We start from the raw sequence: 17,172 nt of genomic DNA, 5'->3' as shown, positions 1-17,172 counted from the left end.
GAGAGAGAGAGAGAGAGATGGGGCAGAGAGAGAGAGAGAGAGAGAGAGGGGCAGAGAGAGAGAGAGAGAGAGAGGGGCAGAGAGAGACGTGCAGAAGGAGATAGAGAGACGGCGGCAGAGAGAGTGGGAGAGAGAGGGAGGCAAGGGCAGAGAGAGAGAGACAGGCAGAGAGGGAGAGAGATGGGCAGAGAGAGAGAAGTGCAGAGAGAGGGAGAGAGAAACGGACCAGGGGGACAGAGAGAGACGGGGGCAGAGAGAGAGAGAGGTGGGGCTGTGATAGGGGGGGAGGCAGAGAGAGAAAGAGGGGGAGGCAGAGAGAGAAAGAGGGGGAGGCAGAGAGAGAAGGGGCAGAGGGACAGGGGGGCAGGGGAGGGGGGGGCGAAGAGAGGAGGGGCTGAGGGAGGGAGGCAGAGAAAAAGGAGGGGGGCAGAGACAGAGAGAGGGGGCAGAGAGAGAGACAGAGGGGGGTTGAAGACAGAGATAGAGGCGGGGGGAGAGAGACAGAGATGGGGGCAGAGAGAGGGGGACAGAGAGAGAGACAGGTAAGAGAGAGATGGGGGCAGAAAGAGGGAGAGGGGGTAGAGAGCGAGGCAGGGCAGAGAGGGCAGAGAGAGAGGGTAAAGAGGGGGAGAGAGGGCAAAGCGAGAGAGACAGCAGAGAGAGAGGGCACAATGAGAGAGGGCAGAAAGAGGGAGGGCAAAGAGAGAGAGAGGGCAAAGAGAGGGAGAGACAGAGGGAGTGAAGATAGAGAGAGAGGAGGAGAGAGGCAGAGACGAGGGCAGAGAGAGAAAAAGACGGGGGCAGAGGGAGAGAGACAGGAGCTGAGAGAGAAAGATGGGGGCCGAGAGAGAGAGAGCTGGGGGCCGAGAGAGAGAGAGCTGGGGGCCGAGAGAGAGAAAGGCGGGGGCAGAGAGAGGGAGAGATGGGGGCAGAGAGAGGGAATCAGAGAAAGAGAGAGACAGGGGCAGAGAGATCGATGGGAGGGAGAGAAAGAAAGAGGCAGAGAAAGAGAAAGGAAGGCAGAGAGAGAAAGAGATGGATGCAGGGAGAGGGAAGCAGAGAGAGAGGGAAAGAGAGAGAGAGAGGGAGACAGAGAGAGCGAGAGGGAGGCAGAAAGTGAGAGTGAGGAAGGCAGAGAGAGAAAGAGAGAGGCAGAGAGAGAAAGAGAGGCAGATAGTGAGAGGGGGAGGCAAAGAGAGAGAGACAGGGGCAGAGAGAGAGAGAGAGACAGATAGGAACAGAGAGAGAGGTAGGCAGAGAGAGGGAGACAGAGGGAGAGGGAGGCAGAGAGAGGGAGACAGAGGGAGAGGGAGGCAGAGAGGCAGGGAGGGAGACAGAGAGAGAGAGAGAGAGACGGAGGGAGGCAGGGAGAAAAGGAGATAGGGAGGCAGGAGAGGGAGGCAGAGAGAGAGAGAGGGAAGGAGGGAGGCAGAGAGAGAGAGAGAGAGACGGAGGCAGAGAGAGAAAGAGAGAGAGAGATGGAGGCAGAGAGAGAGAGAGAGAGACGGAGGCAGAGAGAGAAAGAGAGAGAGAGATGGAGGCAGAGACAGAGAGACGGGGCCAGGGAGGAAGAGAGATGGGGGCAGAGAAAGAGATGGAGCAGAGAGAGAGAGGCGGGGGGAAACGGAGAGCGATGGGAGCAGAGAGAGAGACGGGGACAAAGAGAGGGAGGGAGCGACAGGGCAGAGAGACGGGAGCAGAGAGAGACGGGGGCAGAGAGAGACGGGGGCAGAGAGAGACGGGGGCAGAGAGAGACGGGGGCAGAGAGAGACGGGGGCAGAGAGAGACGGGGGCAGAGAGAGACGGGGGCAGAGAGAGACGGGGGCAGAGAGAGACGGGGGCAGAGAGAGACGGGGGCAGAGAGAGACGGGGGCAGAGAGAGACGGGGGCAGAGAGAGACGGGGGCAGAGAGAGACGGGGGCAGAGAGAGACGGGGGCAGAGAGAGACGGGGGCAGAGAGAGACGGGGGCAGAGAGAGACGGGGGCAGAGAGAGACGGGGGCAGAGAGAGACGGGGGCAGAGAGAGACGGGGGCAGAGAGAGACGGGGGCAGAGAGAGACGGGGGCAGAGAGAGACGGGGGCAGAGAGAGACGGGGGCAGAGAGAGACGGGGGCAGAGAGAGACGGGGGCAGAGAGAGACGGGGGCAGAGAGAGACGGGGGCAGAGAGAGACGGGGGCAGAGAGAGACGGGGGCAGAGAGAGACGGGGGCAGAGAGAGACGGGGGCAGAGAGAGACGGGGGCAGAGAGAGACGGGGGCAGAGAGAGACGGGGGCAGAGAGAGACGGGGGCAGAGAGAGACGGGGGCAGAGAGAGACGGGGGCAGAGAGAGACGGGGGCAGAGAGAGACGGGGGCAGAGAGAGACGGGGGCAGAGAGAGACGGGGGCAGAGAGAGACGGGGGCAGAGAGAGACGGGGGCAGAGAGAGACGGGGGCAGAGAGAGACGGGGGCAGAGAGAGACGGGGGCAGAGAGAGACGGGGGCAGAGAGAGACGGGGGCAGAGAGAGACGGGGGCAGAGAGAGACGGGGGCAGAGAGAGACGGGGGCAGAGAGAGACGGGGGCAGAGAGAGACGGGGGCAGAGAGAGACGGGGGCAGAGAGAGACGGGGGCAGAGAGAGACGGGGGCAGAGAGAGACGGGGGCAGAGAGAGACGGGGGCAGAGAGAGACGGGGGCAGAGAGAGACGGGGGCAGAGAGAGACGGGGGCAGAGAGAGACGGGGGCAGAGAGAGACGGGGGCAGAGAGAGACGGGGGCAGAGAGAGACGGGGGCAGAGAGAGACGGGGGCAGAGAGAGACGGGGGCAGAGAGAGACGGGGGCAGAGAGAGACGGGGGCAGAGAGAGACGGGGGCAGAGAGAGACGGGGGCAGAGAGAGACGGGGGCAGAGAGAGACGGGGGCAGAGAGAGACGGGGGCAGAGAGAGACGGGGGCAGAGAGAGACGGGGGCAGAGAGAGACGGGGGCAGAGAGAGACGGGGGCAGAGAGAGACGGGGGCAGAGAGAGACGGGGGCAGAGAGAGACGGGGGCAGAGAGAGACGGGGGCAGAGAGAGACGGGGGCAGAGAGAGACGGGGGCAGAGAGAGACGGGGGCAGAGAGAGACGGGGGCAGAGAGAGACGGGGGCAGAGAGAGACGGGGGCAGAGAGAGACGGGGGCAGAGAGAGACGGGGGCAGAGAGAGACGGGGGCAGAGAGAGACGGGGGCAGAGAGAGACGGGGGCAGAGAGAGACGGGGGCAGAGAGAGACGGGGGCAGAGAGAGACGGGGGCAGAGAGAGACGGGGGCAGAGAGAGACGGGGGCAGAGAGAGACGGGGGCAGAGAGAGACGGGGGCAGAGAGAGACGGGGGCAGAGAGAGACGGGGGCAGAGAGAGACGGGGGCAGAGAGAGACGGGGGCAGAGAGAGACGGGGGCAGAGAGAGACGGGGGCAGAGAGAGACGGGAGCAGAGAGAGACGGGAGCAGAGAGAGACGGGGACAGAGAGAGACGGGGACAGAGAGAGAAGGGAGCAGAGAGACGGGAGCTGAGAGAGACGGGAGCTGAGAGACGGGAGCTGAGAGAGACGGGAGCTGAGAGAGACGGGAGCTGAGAGACGGGAGCTGAGAGAGACGGGAGCTGAGAGAGACGGGAGCTGAGAGAGACGGGAGCTGAGAGACGGGAGCTGAGAGAGAGGCGGGGACAAAGAGAGGGAGGGAGAGATGGGGCAGAGAGAGAGAGAGAGGGAGAGGGTAGACAACGAGAGAGGGCAGAGCAGAGAGGGCAGAGAGACAGAGGGCAGAGGGAGAGAGGGCAAAGAGAGAGGGCAGAGAGAGAGAAAAGGCAGAGAGAGAGATGGGGGCAGAGAGAGAGGGAGACGGGGCGGAGAGAGAGGGTCAGAGAGGGGTGGGGCTGTGAGAAAGAGAGGGGGCAGCAGAGAGAGAATGAGGGAGACAGAGAGAGAGAAGGGGAGACAGAGAGAGGGGCAGAGAAGAAGGCGGGCTGAGAATCAGAGGGAAGGGCAGAGAGAGAGAGGGGGTGGCCGTGAGAGAGGGCAGAGAGAGAGAAAGAGGACAGAGAGACAGAGAGAGAGGGCAGTGCGACAGGGGGCAGAGAGGGAGGGCAGAAAGAGAGAGAGAGACGTGCAGAGAGACAGAGAGATGGGGGCAGAGAGAGAGAGACACACAGGGCCAGAGAGAGAGAGAGAGAGAGAGAGAAACGAGGGCAGAGAGAGAGAGAGAGAGAGAGAGAGAGAGAGAGAGAGGCAGGGCCAGAGACAGAGACGTGGGTAGAGAGAGAGAGGGAGAGATGGGGGCAGAGAGAGGGATGTGCAGAGAGAGAGACTGGCCAGAGAGAAAGAGAGAGAGAGAGAGAGAGAGAGAGAGAAAGAGAAACAGGCGAGGGCAGAGAAAGGGAGACACGGGGCCAGAGACAGAGAGACGAGGGCAGAGAGAGAGAGACACGGGGCCAGAGACAGAGAGAGAGAGGCGAAGGCAAAGAGAGGGAGAGGCAGAGAGAGAGGGAAGGGGGCAGAAAGAGAGGGAGGGGGGCAGAAAGAGAGGGAGGGGGGCAGAGAGAGAGAGAGGGAGGGGGCCAGAGAGAGAAGACTGCAGGGGGTGCAGAAAGAGAGAGGGGGCAGGAAGAGAGGGGGGGCAGAAAGAGAGAGAAGGCAGAGCGACTGAGGGCAGAAAGAGAGAGGGCAGAAAGAGAGAGATAAAGGGCAGAGAAAGGGCAGAGAGAGGCAGAGAGAGAGAAACAGAGAGAGAGAGGCAGAGAGAGAGAGAGAGAGGCAGAGAGAGAGAGGCAGAGAAGCATAGTGAGAGAGAGGCAGAGAGAGGGAGAGGCAGAGAGAGGGAGAGGCAGAGAGAGGGAGAGGCAGAGAGAGGGAGAGGCAGAGAGAGGGAGAGGCAGAGAGAGGGAGAGGCAGAGAGAGGGAGAGGCAGAGAGACAGAGCAAAGAGCGAGAGAGCAGAGACTGGGTGAGACAGGGCACAGAGAGAGGGCAGAGAGAGAGAGGGCAAAGAGAGAGAGAGGGCAAAGAGAGAGAGGGCAGAAAGAGATGGCAGAAAGAAAGAGAGAGATGCAGAGAGAGAGAAGAGGCAGAGAGAGGGCAGCAGAGATAGAAAGAGTGGATGGCCGAGAGAGAGTGGGGCAGAGAGAGAGAGGGACAGGCAGAGGGAGAGAGAAGCAGAGAGGAGGCAGAGAGGGAGAGAGAGAAGGAGGCAGAGAGTGAAAGAGGGAGGCAGAGAGAGAGAAAGAGAGGAGGCAGAAAGAGAGAGAGAGAGAGGGAGGCAGGGAGATAGACAGAGAGGCAGGACGAGAGAGAGGGAGGCAGAGAGATAGAGAAGGAGGCAGAGAGAGGTGGCAGAGAGAGAGAGAAGAGCCAGAGAGAGAGAAAGAGGGAGACAGAGAGTGAAAGAGAAAGCCAGAGAGAGAAAGAGAGAGAGGGGGCGGGGTGGGGGGGGAGGAGCAGAGAGAGAATGATGGAGGCAGAGAGACGGGGCAAAGAGCAAGAGAGCCGAGATTTGGAGAGAGAGGGCAGAGAGAGAGAGAGAGAGAGAGAGAGAGTGGGTAGAGAGAGCGGGCATGGTGAGAGGGCGGAGAGAGAGAGAGAGAGAGGGCAGAAAGAGAGAGATAAAGGTCAGAGAGAGAGAGAAGCAGAGAGAGAGAGAGGCAGAGAGGCATAGTAAGAGAGGCAGAGAGAGAGAGAAGGATGCAGAGAGAGAGGAAGAGAAGGAGGCAGAGAGAGAGAGAGAGAGGGAGGCAGAGAGAGAGAGAGAGAGGGAGGCAGAGAGAGAAGGAGACAGAGAGAGGGAAAGGGAGACAGGGAGTGGTAGAGAGAGCCAGGGAGAGAGAGTGAGGGAGGCAGAGAGAGAATGAGGGTGGAAGAGGGAGAGAGAGGGGGAGAGAGAGAGGGGGGGCAGAGTGATGGGGCAAAGAGCGAGAGAGCAGAGAATGGGAGGGAGAGGGCAGGGAGAGAATGAGGGAGACAGAGAGAGAGAGACAGAGGCAGAGAGAGAGAGAGAGAAAGGCAGTGAGAGGGAGAAGCAGAGAGAAAGAAGCAAAGAGAGTGGCAGAGAGCGAGGGAGAGGCAAAGAGAGAGAAGCAGAGAGAGAGGAGACAGAGAGAGAGAGGGTGGCAGGGGAAAGAGGGAGGCAGAGAGAGAGATGAGGGAGGCAGAGAGAGAGAGAGAGAGAGAGAGAGAGTGAGGGAGGCAGAGAGAGAGATGGGGCAGAGAGTGAGAGAGGCAGAGAGAGGGAGAGAGAGAGAGTGAGGGAGGCAGAGAGAGAGATGGGGCAGAGAGTGAGAGAGGCAGAGAGAGAGAGAGAGAGAGGGGGAGGGAGAGAGGGAGACAGAGAGTGAGGGTGAGGGAGGCAGAGAGTGAGAAACGGGGGCAGAGAGAGAGAGATGGGGGCAAAGAGAGAGAGACGGGGCAGAGAGAGAGAGAGAGATGGGGGCAGAGAGAGAGAGAGATGGGGGCAGAGAGAGAGAGAGATGGGGGCAGAGAGAGAGAGAGATGGGGGCAGAGAGAGAGAGAGATGGGGGCAGAGAGAGAGAGAGATGGGGGCAGAGAGAGAGAGACGGGGGCAGAGAGAGAGAGAGACGGGGGCAGAGAGAAAGAGACGGGGCAGAGAGAGAGAGAGAGAGAGAGACGGGGGCAGAGAGAGAGAGACGGGGGCAGAGAGAAAGAGACGGGGCAGAGAGAGAGAGAGAGAGATGGGGCAGAGAGAGAGATATAGAGACAGCGAGAGGGAGAGAGAGAGAGAGAAAGAGAGAGTGAGTGAGAGACAGGGGCAGAGAGAGAAAGAGGGGGCAGAGAGCGAGGTAGAGAGCGAGATAGTGTAGAGATTGAGAGAGAGCAGAGAGAGAGAGAGAAGGGGCAAAGAGAGAGGGCAGAGCATGAGTGAGAGGGCAGAGAGAGAAATAGGGCAGGAGAGAAAGTGCAGAGAGGGAAATAGGGCAGAGAGAAAGGGCATAGAGAGAAAGAGCAGAGAGAGATAGAGAAAGATGGCTGAGAGACAGAGTGCAGAGAGAGAGAAAAGGCAGAAAGAGAGAAAAGGAAGAGAGAGAGAGGGAGGAGAGAGAGAAGGCAGACAGCGAGAGAGAAGGCAGAGAGAGAAGGCAGAGAGAGAAAAGGCAGAGAGAGAGAGGGCAGAGAGAGAGAGGGCAGAGAGAGAAGGCAGAGAGAAAGGGAGCAGAGGGCAGAGAGAGGGCAGAGAAAGAGAGCAAAGAGAGAGGGGAAAGAGAGAGAGAGGACAGGGAGAGAGAGGGCAGAGAGAGGGAGGGCAGAGAGAGAGAGAGCGCAGAGAGAGGGCAGAGAGAGAGAGAGATAGAGAGGGCAAAGAGAGGGAGGGCAAAGAGAGGGAGAAGGCAAAGAGAGAGAGAGGGCAGAGAGAGAGATGACAGAGGGAAAGAGGGAGGCAGAGAGTGAAAGAGGGAGGCCGAGAGTGAGATGAGGGAGGCAGAGAGGGAGAGAGTGAGGGAGGTAGAGAGAATGAGGCAGAGAGGGTGAGGGAGGCCAAGAGAGAGGCAGAGAGAGAAGAGAGGCAGAGAGAGAGGGCACAGCGAGAGAGGGCAGAGAGAGGGCAGAAAGGGCAGAGAGAGAGCACAGCGAGAGAGGGCAGAGATGGCAGAGAGAGAGGGCAGAGAGAGAAAGGGCAGAGAGAGAGGCAGATTGTGAAGCAGAGAGAGAGGAGGCAGAGAGAGAGAAAGGAGACAGAGGGAGAGAGAAGGAGACAGAAAGAGAGGGAGGCAGGTGAAAGAGGGAGGCAGAGAGAGAGGGAGGTAGAGAGAGAATAAGGGAGGCAAAGAGCGAGAGAGGGAGGCTGAGACAGAGAAGAGAGAGGCAGAGAGAGAGAGGAGGCAGAGAGAGAGGGAAGCAGAGAGAGAGAGAGGAGGCGGAGAGTGAGAAAGAGAGAGAGGGGCAGAGAGAGGAAGCATAGAGAGGGTGAGGGAGGCAGAGAGAGAATGAGGGAGGCAGAGAGAGAGGGGGGCAGAGTGAGAGAGAGGGAGGCGGGGAGAGAGGGAGGCAGAGAGAGAGAGAGAAAAAGAGAGGCAGAGTGAGAGGAGGCATAGGGAGAGTGAGGGAGGCAGAGAGTGAGAGGGAGAGAGGCAGAAAGAGAGAGGCAGGGAGAGACAGAGAGGGAGAGAGAGGGAGACAGGGAGAGAGGGAGGGGGAGGGTGAGAGAGGGAGGTGGGGGGGATCCAGAGAAAGGCAGAGGGACAGCGAGAGAGGCAGAGAAAGAGAGAGGGGGCAGAGAGTGTGATGGAGAGGGTAGAGAGCGAGAGAGTGTAGAGATTGAGAGAGGGCAGAGAGAGAGGACAGAGAGAGAGGGCAGAGCATGAGTGAGAGGGCAGAGAGAGAAACAGGGCAAAGAGAGAGAGAAGGCAGAGAGAGAGAGAGGAGACAGAGAGAGAGGGAGGGAGGCAGAGAGAGAGAAATAGGGGCAGAGAGAGAGAGAGAGAGACGGGGCAGAGAGAGAGATGGGGGCAGAGAGAGAGAGAGCGAGCCGGGGGCAGAGGGAGAGAGAGAGATGGGGGGAGAGACAGAGAGAGAGTGAAAGAAAGAGGCAGGGCAGAGAGAGAATGAGAGAGAGGGACAGACAGCGAGATGGAGAGGGTAGAGAGCGAGAGAGTGCAGAAATTGAGAGAGAGCAGAGAAGGGTAGAGCAAGAGTGAGAGGGCAGAGTGTGAGTGAGAGGGCAGAGAGAGACAGAGAGGGCAGAGAGAGAAAGAACAAAGAGAGGCAGAGAGAGAGAGAAGCAGAGAGAGAATGAGGGAGACAGAGAGGGAGAGAGACGGGGCAAAGAGAGAGAGATGGGAGGGAGAGAAAGAAGGAGGCAGAGAGACAGAAAGGGAGGCAGAGAGTGAGAGAGATGCAGGAAGAGGGAGGCAGAGAGAGAGGGAGGCAGACAGAGAGAAGGAGGGGGAGGCAGAAAATGAGAGTGAGGGAGGCAGAGAAAGAGAGAGAGAGGGAGTTAGAGAGAGAATGAGGGAGGAAGAGAGAGAGAGAGAGAGGCAGAGAGATGGAGGCGAGAAAGGAGGAGGCAGAGAGAGGGAGGCAGAGAGAGACAGAGAGCAAGAGAGGCAGAGGTTGAGAGAGGGAGGCAGAGAGAACGAGAGAGGCAGGGAGAGTGAGAGAAGCTGAAAGGACAAGGGAGCAGACAGAGAGAGAGGAGAGAGTCACAGGCTCTTGCCAACTGCCCAAAGTGCATATGCAAAGAACTGATCTACCCGCAGGCCAGGACGATGCCAGTGGCTCCGGCCAGTTCTGCAAGTCTGAGACCAAAATAAGGAGAGACTCTGCACTGAACTCAGGAACTCGCTGGTGGGTCCAGACCTTTGGCAATCTTCACTAAACAGCAGGTCTCGCTGACCCGTCAGACGGTAAAAGGACACCGCAACTGGTCCCTGCGTGAAGGAAGGGGGGTCAGATCTGCCGGGAGTACTGCAGTTCAGCCACACCTGTGCTCACCAGGAGCTGCGATGATGCCCCTGTGGCTGAAGAGCCCACCCGATGTCTCACCTCAGGAGCAAGGTGCCAGGAAACCTAGCAGCAGCACCAACTGAACCTGTGCCTCAGGAAAGCACTAATCAGTGTGCCAACTGAAGGAAGGAGAACTGAATAGAAAGCTTCAATTGCCACATGCATTTGGAGATGGGGAGGGGGGGGTCTGATACACAATTCATTTAACCAAGGTGAATAATACAGTAAATAACCTGCTGTATTTCCTCAATCCCTCCCCCTTTCCCTGAACAAGAAACCCCTATTAGTGGCAGCGTCAAATGAACAATAAGCCTGAGGTGAGAACGACTCCCTTGAATCCTTCCCCGAGCACCAAAAGGCAGTGGCCAGTAAACTGCTGAAGAGTAAAATGCCCTGTGGGTATCGGGCAGGCACCTTTCTGCAGTAATTGCTATTGTCCTTGTAACATCGCTCTGATTACAGCTGGAGGGGTAAGGGGGGGGGGGAACATCTGTACCGAGGAGAGCAGCTCGGTGCCCAGGGAACAGCAGCAGCAGGACTGGCATCACTTACACCCCCATCGCCAACTCCTGCTGGAGGCAACAAAACCTCCCCCCCTTCATTCATCGCCCGCGGGGGGGGGGAACAAAAGGCCAGGAGAGGGGATGGCGGGGCGAGGCCCCCCAGCTCTCAGATACTATGGAGAAAGCCCAGAAAAAGCCGCCTGGCATTCTCAAAATGAACAAAAGGATCTCTGACCAAAAAAAAAAACCGAGTTCACACACATAGATTCCCTTTGAAGAGACGGGAATTCCCTCCCGCTAAAAACAGGCCATTGTTTGACTTGGCAATTCAAAGTGGGATTTAGAGAATCGCTGCACAGTTTGAATATCCCTCACACACACACACTCACACACTCACTCACTCACCCCCCTCAAAAAAAACCCTCTCCCTCCCTCAGTCTTCAAATCCCTCCCTCAGTCTTCAAATCCCTCCCCAATCCCATTCCCCCTCCCCTGGTCACACTGGGCAGGTCAGACCCTTTGACTGGATCCTTTCCCCACCTCTCTCTAGGGGGTTGGGTAATTTTATTCCACAATCCCAACAAAGAGGAACCCAGGCTGAGCGGCTTCTCGCTTCCAATCGTCTGGAAATCCTTATTTACATTCTAGTGGTTGTTAACTCTAACTGCCTCACACACACAAACTGCTCAACTTTCTAATCGCCCGGCCACAATTTGGGATATTATTGAGGGGGGTGGTTTAAACAAATAACCTCCAATCAGCCATGCTTCACAGGGCCCTTGCAATCTTCACAGGCTTTATTTATTGCACATTTTTCCTACTAACCAGCACCAATCGCAATGTGATTTCCATCCCAGATTCAAGCTCTTTCTCTGAAGACCCTCGCACAACAGACAGAGCCAAGACAAAACAAGTCCCCTTGCAAAGGAGTCCCTTAGCCCCCCCTTTGAAGCTGAAGTCTCCCTCCCGTCCCCCCTTCTTACCAGAGATCTCGGTGGAAGGCACCCCTGTCACTGCGAACCCCTTGGAGCTATAAAGGTATCTCATGTCCGAGCAGGTCTTAGGTCTCTGCTCCCCTAGAGCAGGAGAGGATAGCAGTCCCAGAATAGCCAGAGAGAGCGCAATCCACACCATCTTCACAGGGGCGATGCAAACAAAGCGAGAAATATATGTGTCTGTGTGTCTGTGTCTCAGAACAAAAATCCAAAAGCGAGATGAAGGGATCCCCGTCAGTCAGATTTCCACAAGAGGCTGGAACCGTCACACAACAGGAGGGAAAAAATTCCAACAAAGTTTTCCAAATCCGTTGCAGCAGAAAAGGGACCACAAATGTTTCTTTTCTTTCCTCTCTCTCTCCAAGGATAAAACAAAGCGGCTCGTGACTTGCAATCTTCAGTCAAGGAACGTGGGCTTCACTCCATCCTAAGGATTTGCAGATGAAAACGGACTCATTAATGTCACAGCAAAATCCACAGCTCCCCCAAAACACTTACACACACACACACAGACACACACAAAGGGATGGGTCTGACAAATTGTCCTTCTGAAATAAATAAACACAATCCTTGTGAGCCTTCTCTTTCTTAATTCCAGTTCTTTTCGTTTAAACTTTGTTTGTTGCTGTACAGTTGGTGGTGCAGCCTCTGGGTAAATGATGAAGTGTGGAGAGAGATAGAGAGATGATGTGTGGATGAGGAGTCCCACCTGGCACAGACAGAGACAGAGTGACTGCCTCCCCGTCTCTGTCTCTCTCTGTGCAGACTGTGCTTTGCTGAGCTTTGCAACTCCACCCACCCTCACCCCCTCCGCCGCACCTCTCGCAGGATGTTACGAAAGGCTTGGGCTGGGACCAATGAAGATGCACATGAGCTTTTTTTAATCACCTCCCCTTTTTTATTGTCACCGAGCCACAGGAATGTCATCTCCGACTGCCAGAGTGCTAGTGAGCAAGTGTGCACTGGTGTCCCTGTATATATTATACATGTGTGTGTGTGTCTACTTCCAATCTTGCATTCATTTAACCCTTGCGGCCACACACTGGTACAAATTTACACACACTAAGACAACCAGTGTGGTGAGATACAATTTTACAACGGGCTGGACTCAAGTGATCCAAATTCGCCTTTTCGATACTGATTCAAATTTTCAGGGGAAAGGCTTTGTTATTCCCATTCTATTGATAATGGTATTTTACTTATAGAGGGAGGGGGGGAAATGGAGGAGTCATCTGAAAAACCTCTCCCCCTCAGCCCATGCCTCACTTATTGCCATGCATTGAACAGACCCGAAACATTTTTTCCAAGTTCGATTGCAGGGGTTGGGTTTGGGGTTAGGGTTAGCGGGTACATGACCTTTGTCCCAGCGTCTCTGGGCTAGACCAGGGAATCATATGCAATGTTATAATAAAAGCAAAATACCGCGGATGTTGGAAATCTGAAACAAAAACAAAAAATTGCTGGAAAAACTCAGACCTGACAGCATCTGTGGAGAGAAGGACAGAGTTAACATTTCGAGTCCAGATGACTCTCCTTCAGAATAAGCAATGTTATCTTCTGCTCCTGCCCCAGCCCAGCCGCCTCTGCTGGTCAGAACAGGATCTACCTTCAAGCACTGTGAGGAGAGAACCCCCTCCCCGCCCAACCCCGTTCACAATTAGGCATCAAAGATGGCCCACCCCTCAGGTAGTAGGGTGGACAGGGGTTTTTTTCTATCTGAAGGGGGGAGTGTTTAGCTTGCCAATCTGAACAAAACAACTTCAAAATGTCTGTTTTACAAATAAGAATTTTACAGTAATGTTCAAATAGTAAGATTATTACAGTCCCCACCCCTTAAAGAGGGTGCATTGGTGTTAATGTAATCGCCCAAATACTGGGTTACATAAGTGTATGCCTCTGTAATAACAGTGGTGTTCAGTTTATGGAATGCACAACAGACGTCATCCATGAGTGTTGCCAGAAAGAACAAATAGTGGATTTTCTCCTGCTCTCCAACTCCATATCATTGTGATTCCAATTTCTCCAGAAACCTCCGTGAGGTCCATTTGCTGCTACAGTAGAGCTGACAGTTCGAGCATTTTTCTACGAAGCAACTGCAACACAACAGCTCTGAGGGAACATAAAACTAATTAGCCGTATTCACTGCCAGCAATGTCACGGCAGTGGTAACCACCATTAAATCCACCATTGCTCAAAAAGGTTGATGCCTTTTACACATTATAAATGGTGCCTTTGTACATTAAGCAACTGATTAGCTCTGGTTGGGAGTAATTGGAAGAAGTGCAGTGAAGTGTTATGTGCTAGAAAAATATTGCTGAAACTGAAAGGAAGGATCTGCGAGACTGGCCTTGTTGTAGATTGCAGAAACTTGGCAACATCAAGAAGAGAGGAACAACAACTGGAGAGTAAGATATGGATACTGAGATGGGTGTGAAGCATAACGAGAAAGGGCAAAATCAGGAACAGCATGTCAGGGCGTCAGTGAAGATTGTGGGAGCACCAAAGAATATGGCTGAGGAGAGATTGAAATGGTATAGTCATCTGTTACAGAAAGAGAGAGGGGGCAAATGTGGTGCGGATGGAGATGAGACTGCCAGGAAGAAGGGGAAGGGGACAGCCTAAGATAAGGTGGGGAGATGCTGTGGCGAGAGATTTAAATACAGTGGGATTGGAGAAGGAATGGGTGATTGACTTGAGAGGAAGGAGAAGGGTGATTAACCAGTGTTCTGGCGATCTCTTAGTAAAATGGGAGAAGCAGAAAGAAGAAGTGGCACCTTTGTAATTGAGGCCTCTGGTGATGGCAAATGGTTAGCACCGTTTACACATCCTGACGGCTTCCCCTTATAAGCTGGTATGGTGTAAGTGGCAGAAACAGTACTTCCAATAAACTAAGAATTGAAATAAAAACAAAACAAAAAGAACAAACAGTCTTGTTAGACAAAAGCTTTAAAACACACAGTCCAAACCCTGGTTATAAGTTACTGATCTAGCAATAACTTTATTACAATTCACTGCAATACTCAGGTGAACATTGAACAATGTCAACACTAATCACGTATTTTCACTGGTCGAATTATAGAACTGACTAGCTCCAGAAGAACATTCAATTGTTTCTGTGTTCAATTAAATGATCTAAGGATAATAAGATTGGGGTAGGCCATTCAGCCCTTCAGACCTGTTACACCATTCAGTGAGATCACGACTGATCTGTGTCTTAACTTCATCCACCCACCTTGGCTCCATATCCTTTTATATCCTTGCCTAGCTAAAAACCTAGAATTTTACAGGCCGCGGGTGGGCGTCCGACCTGATCAGGAGTAAAATCGTGCACGATGACATCGGGCAAGTGTCCCCGTGTTATTGCGCACCCGCGCAATATTTCGCTCGACGGGAGCATGCAGGTGTCAGAGCCGCACCCGCCATTAATTAAGTGGCCACTTAAGGCCCTTAAGAGTCCAATTCACTGTGATTTTTCCTTGCCTGTGTGATTTCCAACTCGTTGCATGGGCAAAATGGGCAGGCAGCCCGCCGACATTTTCACAAACCTCATCCAAGGGCAGGATAAAAAGGCTCAATGGCATTGCCAGTGTGAGTAATGAGGATTTCTGAAGATAGTTTGCTGCTGGTTGCTTATTGGTACTTGGCAGCCTCATTTCTGTCCAGGGTTTCATTCTTAGCATTTCTAGGCTCATTTCAGGACTATTTGCTGTTTGTAAGGCCTACAGAAGGTTCAGACTGTGTGGACCCTTCCAGGCATCAGACAGTCTTCCCATGCCCTGGTAATGGGGATTGTGATCTCCGCTGGAGGCCCTCCTCTGAGGAGGAAGAGAGGCGCAGAAGGGAGAGGTCACAAGTCCCTGTGTCACTTCCATGGGAGGGACCTGTGGGAGGAGAGGCGCAGGCACAAAGGGCACAGGGGCCAGCAGGCAGTCCAAGGTGGAAGGGGCCACAAAAGACTAAGGTACCGCACATAAGGTTACTTAAAAAGATAAGAGCCCATGGTGTTGGGGGTAGTATGTTAGCATGGATAAAAGATTAGCTAACTAATATAAGACAGAGAGTTGGATAAGGGGGGCATTTTCAGGATGGCAACCTGTAATAAGTGGAGTGCCACAGGGATCAGTGCTGGGGCCACAATTATTTACAATATATATTAATGATTTAGATGAGGGAAGTGAATGCACTATCGCCAAGTTTACAGATGACACAAAAATAGGTGGAAGTCAAGTAGTGAGGATAACAGAGTTTACAGAGGGATATAGACAGGTTAAGTGAGTGGGCAAAAACTTGGCAGATGGAATATAATGTGGGAAATGTGAGGTTATGCACTTGGCAGGAAGAATAGAGGAACTGAATATTATTTAGATGGAGAAAGACTGCAGAATGCTATAGCACAGAAGGATTTGGGGGTCCTTGGTCATGAATACCAAAACGCTAACATACAAGTTCAGCAGGTAACAGGGAAGGCAAATAGAATGTTGGCCTTTATTTCAAAGGGAATGGAGTATAAAAATAAGGAAAAACTATACAAGGTACTGGTTATACCACACCCAGGATACTGTGAACAGTTTTGGTCCCCTTATCTAAGGAAAGATACACTGGCATTGGAGGCAGTCTAGAGAGGATTCACTAGGCTGATCCCAGATATGGAGGGATTTTCTTATGAGGAGAAGTTGAGTAGGTTGGGCCTGTACTCATTGGAGTTTAGAAGAATGAGAGGCAACCTTATTGAAACATATAAGATTCTTAGGGGGCTTGATAGGGTAGATGCTGAGAGGTCCTTTCCCCTTTTGGGAGACTCTAGGACCAGAGAGCATAATCTCAGAGTAAGGGGTCACCCATTTAAGACAGAGGTGAGGAGGAATTTCTTCTCTCAGAGGGTAGTGAATCTGTGGAATTGTTTACCCCAGAGGCTGTAGAGGCTGGGTCAGCAAGTATATTCAAGGTTGAGATAGACAGATTTTTAATCAGTGAGGGAATCAAGGACAATGGGGAAAAGGTAGGAAAGTGGAGCTGAGGATTATCAGATCAGCCATGATCTCATTGAATGGCAGAGCAGACTCGATGGGCTGAATGGTCTATTTCTGCTCCTACGTCTTATGGTCTTATCCTGCTACCAAGATTTACAGGCAGCGAAGCAGCTACCTCAATATGTCTGAGGTGCAATGCCAAAGGAGGCTCTGCCTCTCAAGGGAAAGCATGACCTCCATTTGCCAGATGATTGGGCCTGAGATTAGCTCTGACTGTGTGGGTGGACACCCCATGCCAGTGGCTCTGAAGGTCACAACAGCCCTCAATTTCTGTGCCTCCGGCTCTTTCCAGGGGTCAATGGGTGATCTGTGTGGAGTCTCCCAATCAGCTGTCCACAGTTGCGTCAAGCTGGTGACAGAAGCTCTTTTCAGGTGGGTACTGACCTTTATTCTTCACCGTATGGACAAGGCCAGCCAGACTGAGCGAGCCAGAGGCTTTGCAACGATTGCTGGGTTTCCCTGCATCCAGGGTGCCATCGACTGCACACATGTGGCCATCAAGGCTCCAGTGGGTCAGCCGAGTGCCTTCGTCAACAGGAAGGGCTTCCACTCCATGAACGTGCAGATAGTGTGTGACCACAGGATGCTGATTCTACAAGTCTGTGCAAGGTACGCAGACAGCTCCCATGATGGCTACATCCTCAGACACTCCCAGGTGCCAAGACTCGTCAGTGCTCCAGCCCGACTGGATGGATGGCTGCTGGGTGACAAGGGCTATCCATTGAAAAGACAGTTCGTGACTCCTCTCCGCCACCCAAGAACAGAGGCAGAGAAGCATTACAATACAAGTCGTGCCTTCACACGGGCAGTGGTAGTGAGGACCATAGATGTGCTTCTGATGCCTGGACCATCCAGGGGGAGCACCACAATACCCCCCAGAGCGGGTGTCACTGATAGAGGCTGCATGCTGCCCTCTCCACAATCTGACACTGGCAAGCGGGCGACCCACTGGAGGAAGAGGATCTTGACACACCACAGATGATGAGTCCAGTGGTGAGTCAGAAGAGGAACACGGTGAGGAGAATGCTGAGGGCATGGAGGCAGAGCTCGGTAACCTCCAGGGAAGCAGGGACACCAGGGATGCCTTGATCCAATGCTCCTACAGCTAGGCTACCAAAACTCAGCTTCAACTGCATACCAGGACTTCCGCCTCCATCCCGGGTGTCTGAAATGGTCACTTACGTCT

The 17,172-nt window shown here is 54.1% G+C and overlaps 1 protein-coding gene across 1 annotated transcript in view; it reads right to left on the bottom strand.

The window, feature by feature from the left end:
• LOC144693625 (glypican-1-like) overlaps positions 1 to 11,727 on the bottom strand; it is a 180,900-nt gene extending 169,173 nt beyond the window's left edge. The window contains exon 1 of the mRNA XM_078563456.1: positions 10,945 to 11,727. Within this exon, the coding sequence (XP_078419582.1) occupies positions 10,945 to 11,095 (151 nt within the window). The 5' untranslated portion in view covers positions 11,096 to 11,727. The remainder of the gene's footprint in view (positions 1 to 10,944) is intronic.
• Between the last annotated feature and the right edge of the window lie 5,445 nt (positions 11,728 to 17,172).

The sequence above is a fragment of the Cetorhinus maximus genome, chromosome 19, assembly GCF_964194155.1.
Source record: "Cetorhinus maximus chromosome 19, sCetMax3.hap1.1, whole genome shotgun sequence".
Lineage (NCBI taxonomy): Eukaryota > Metazoa > Chordata > Chondrichthyes > Lamniformes > Cetorhinidae > Cetorhinus > Cetorhinus maximus.
This window is presented reverse-complemented; position numbering and strand designations above follow the sequence as displayed.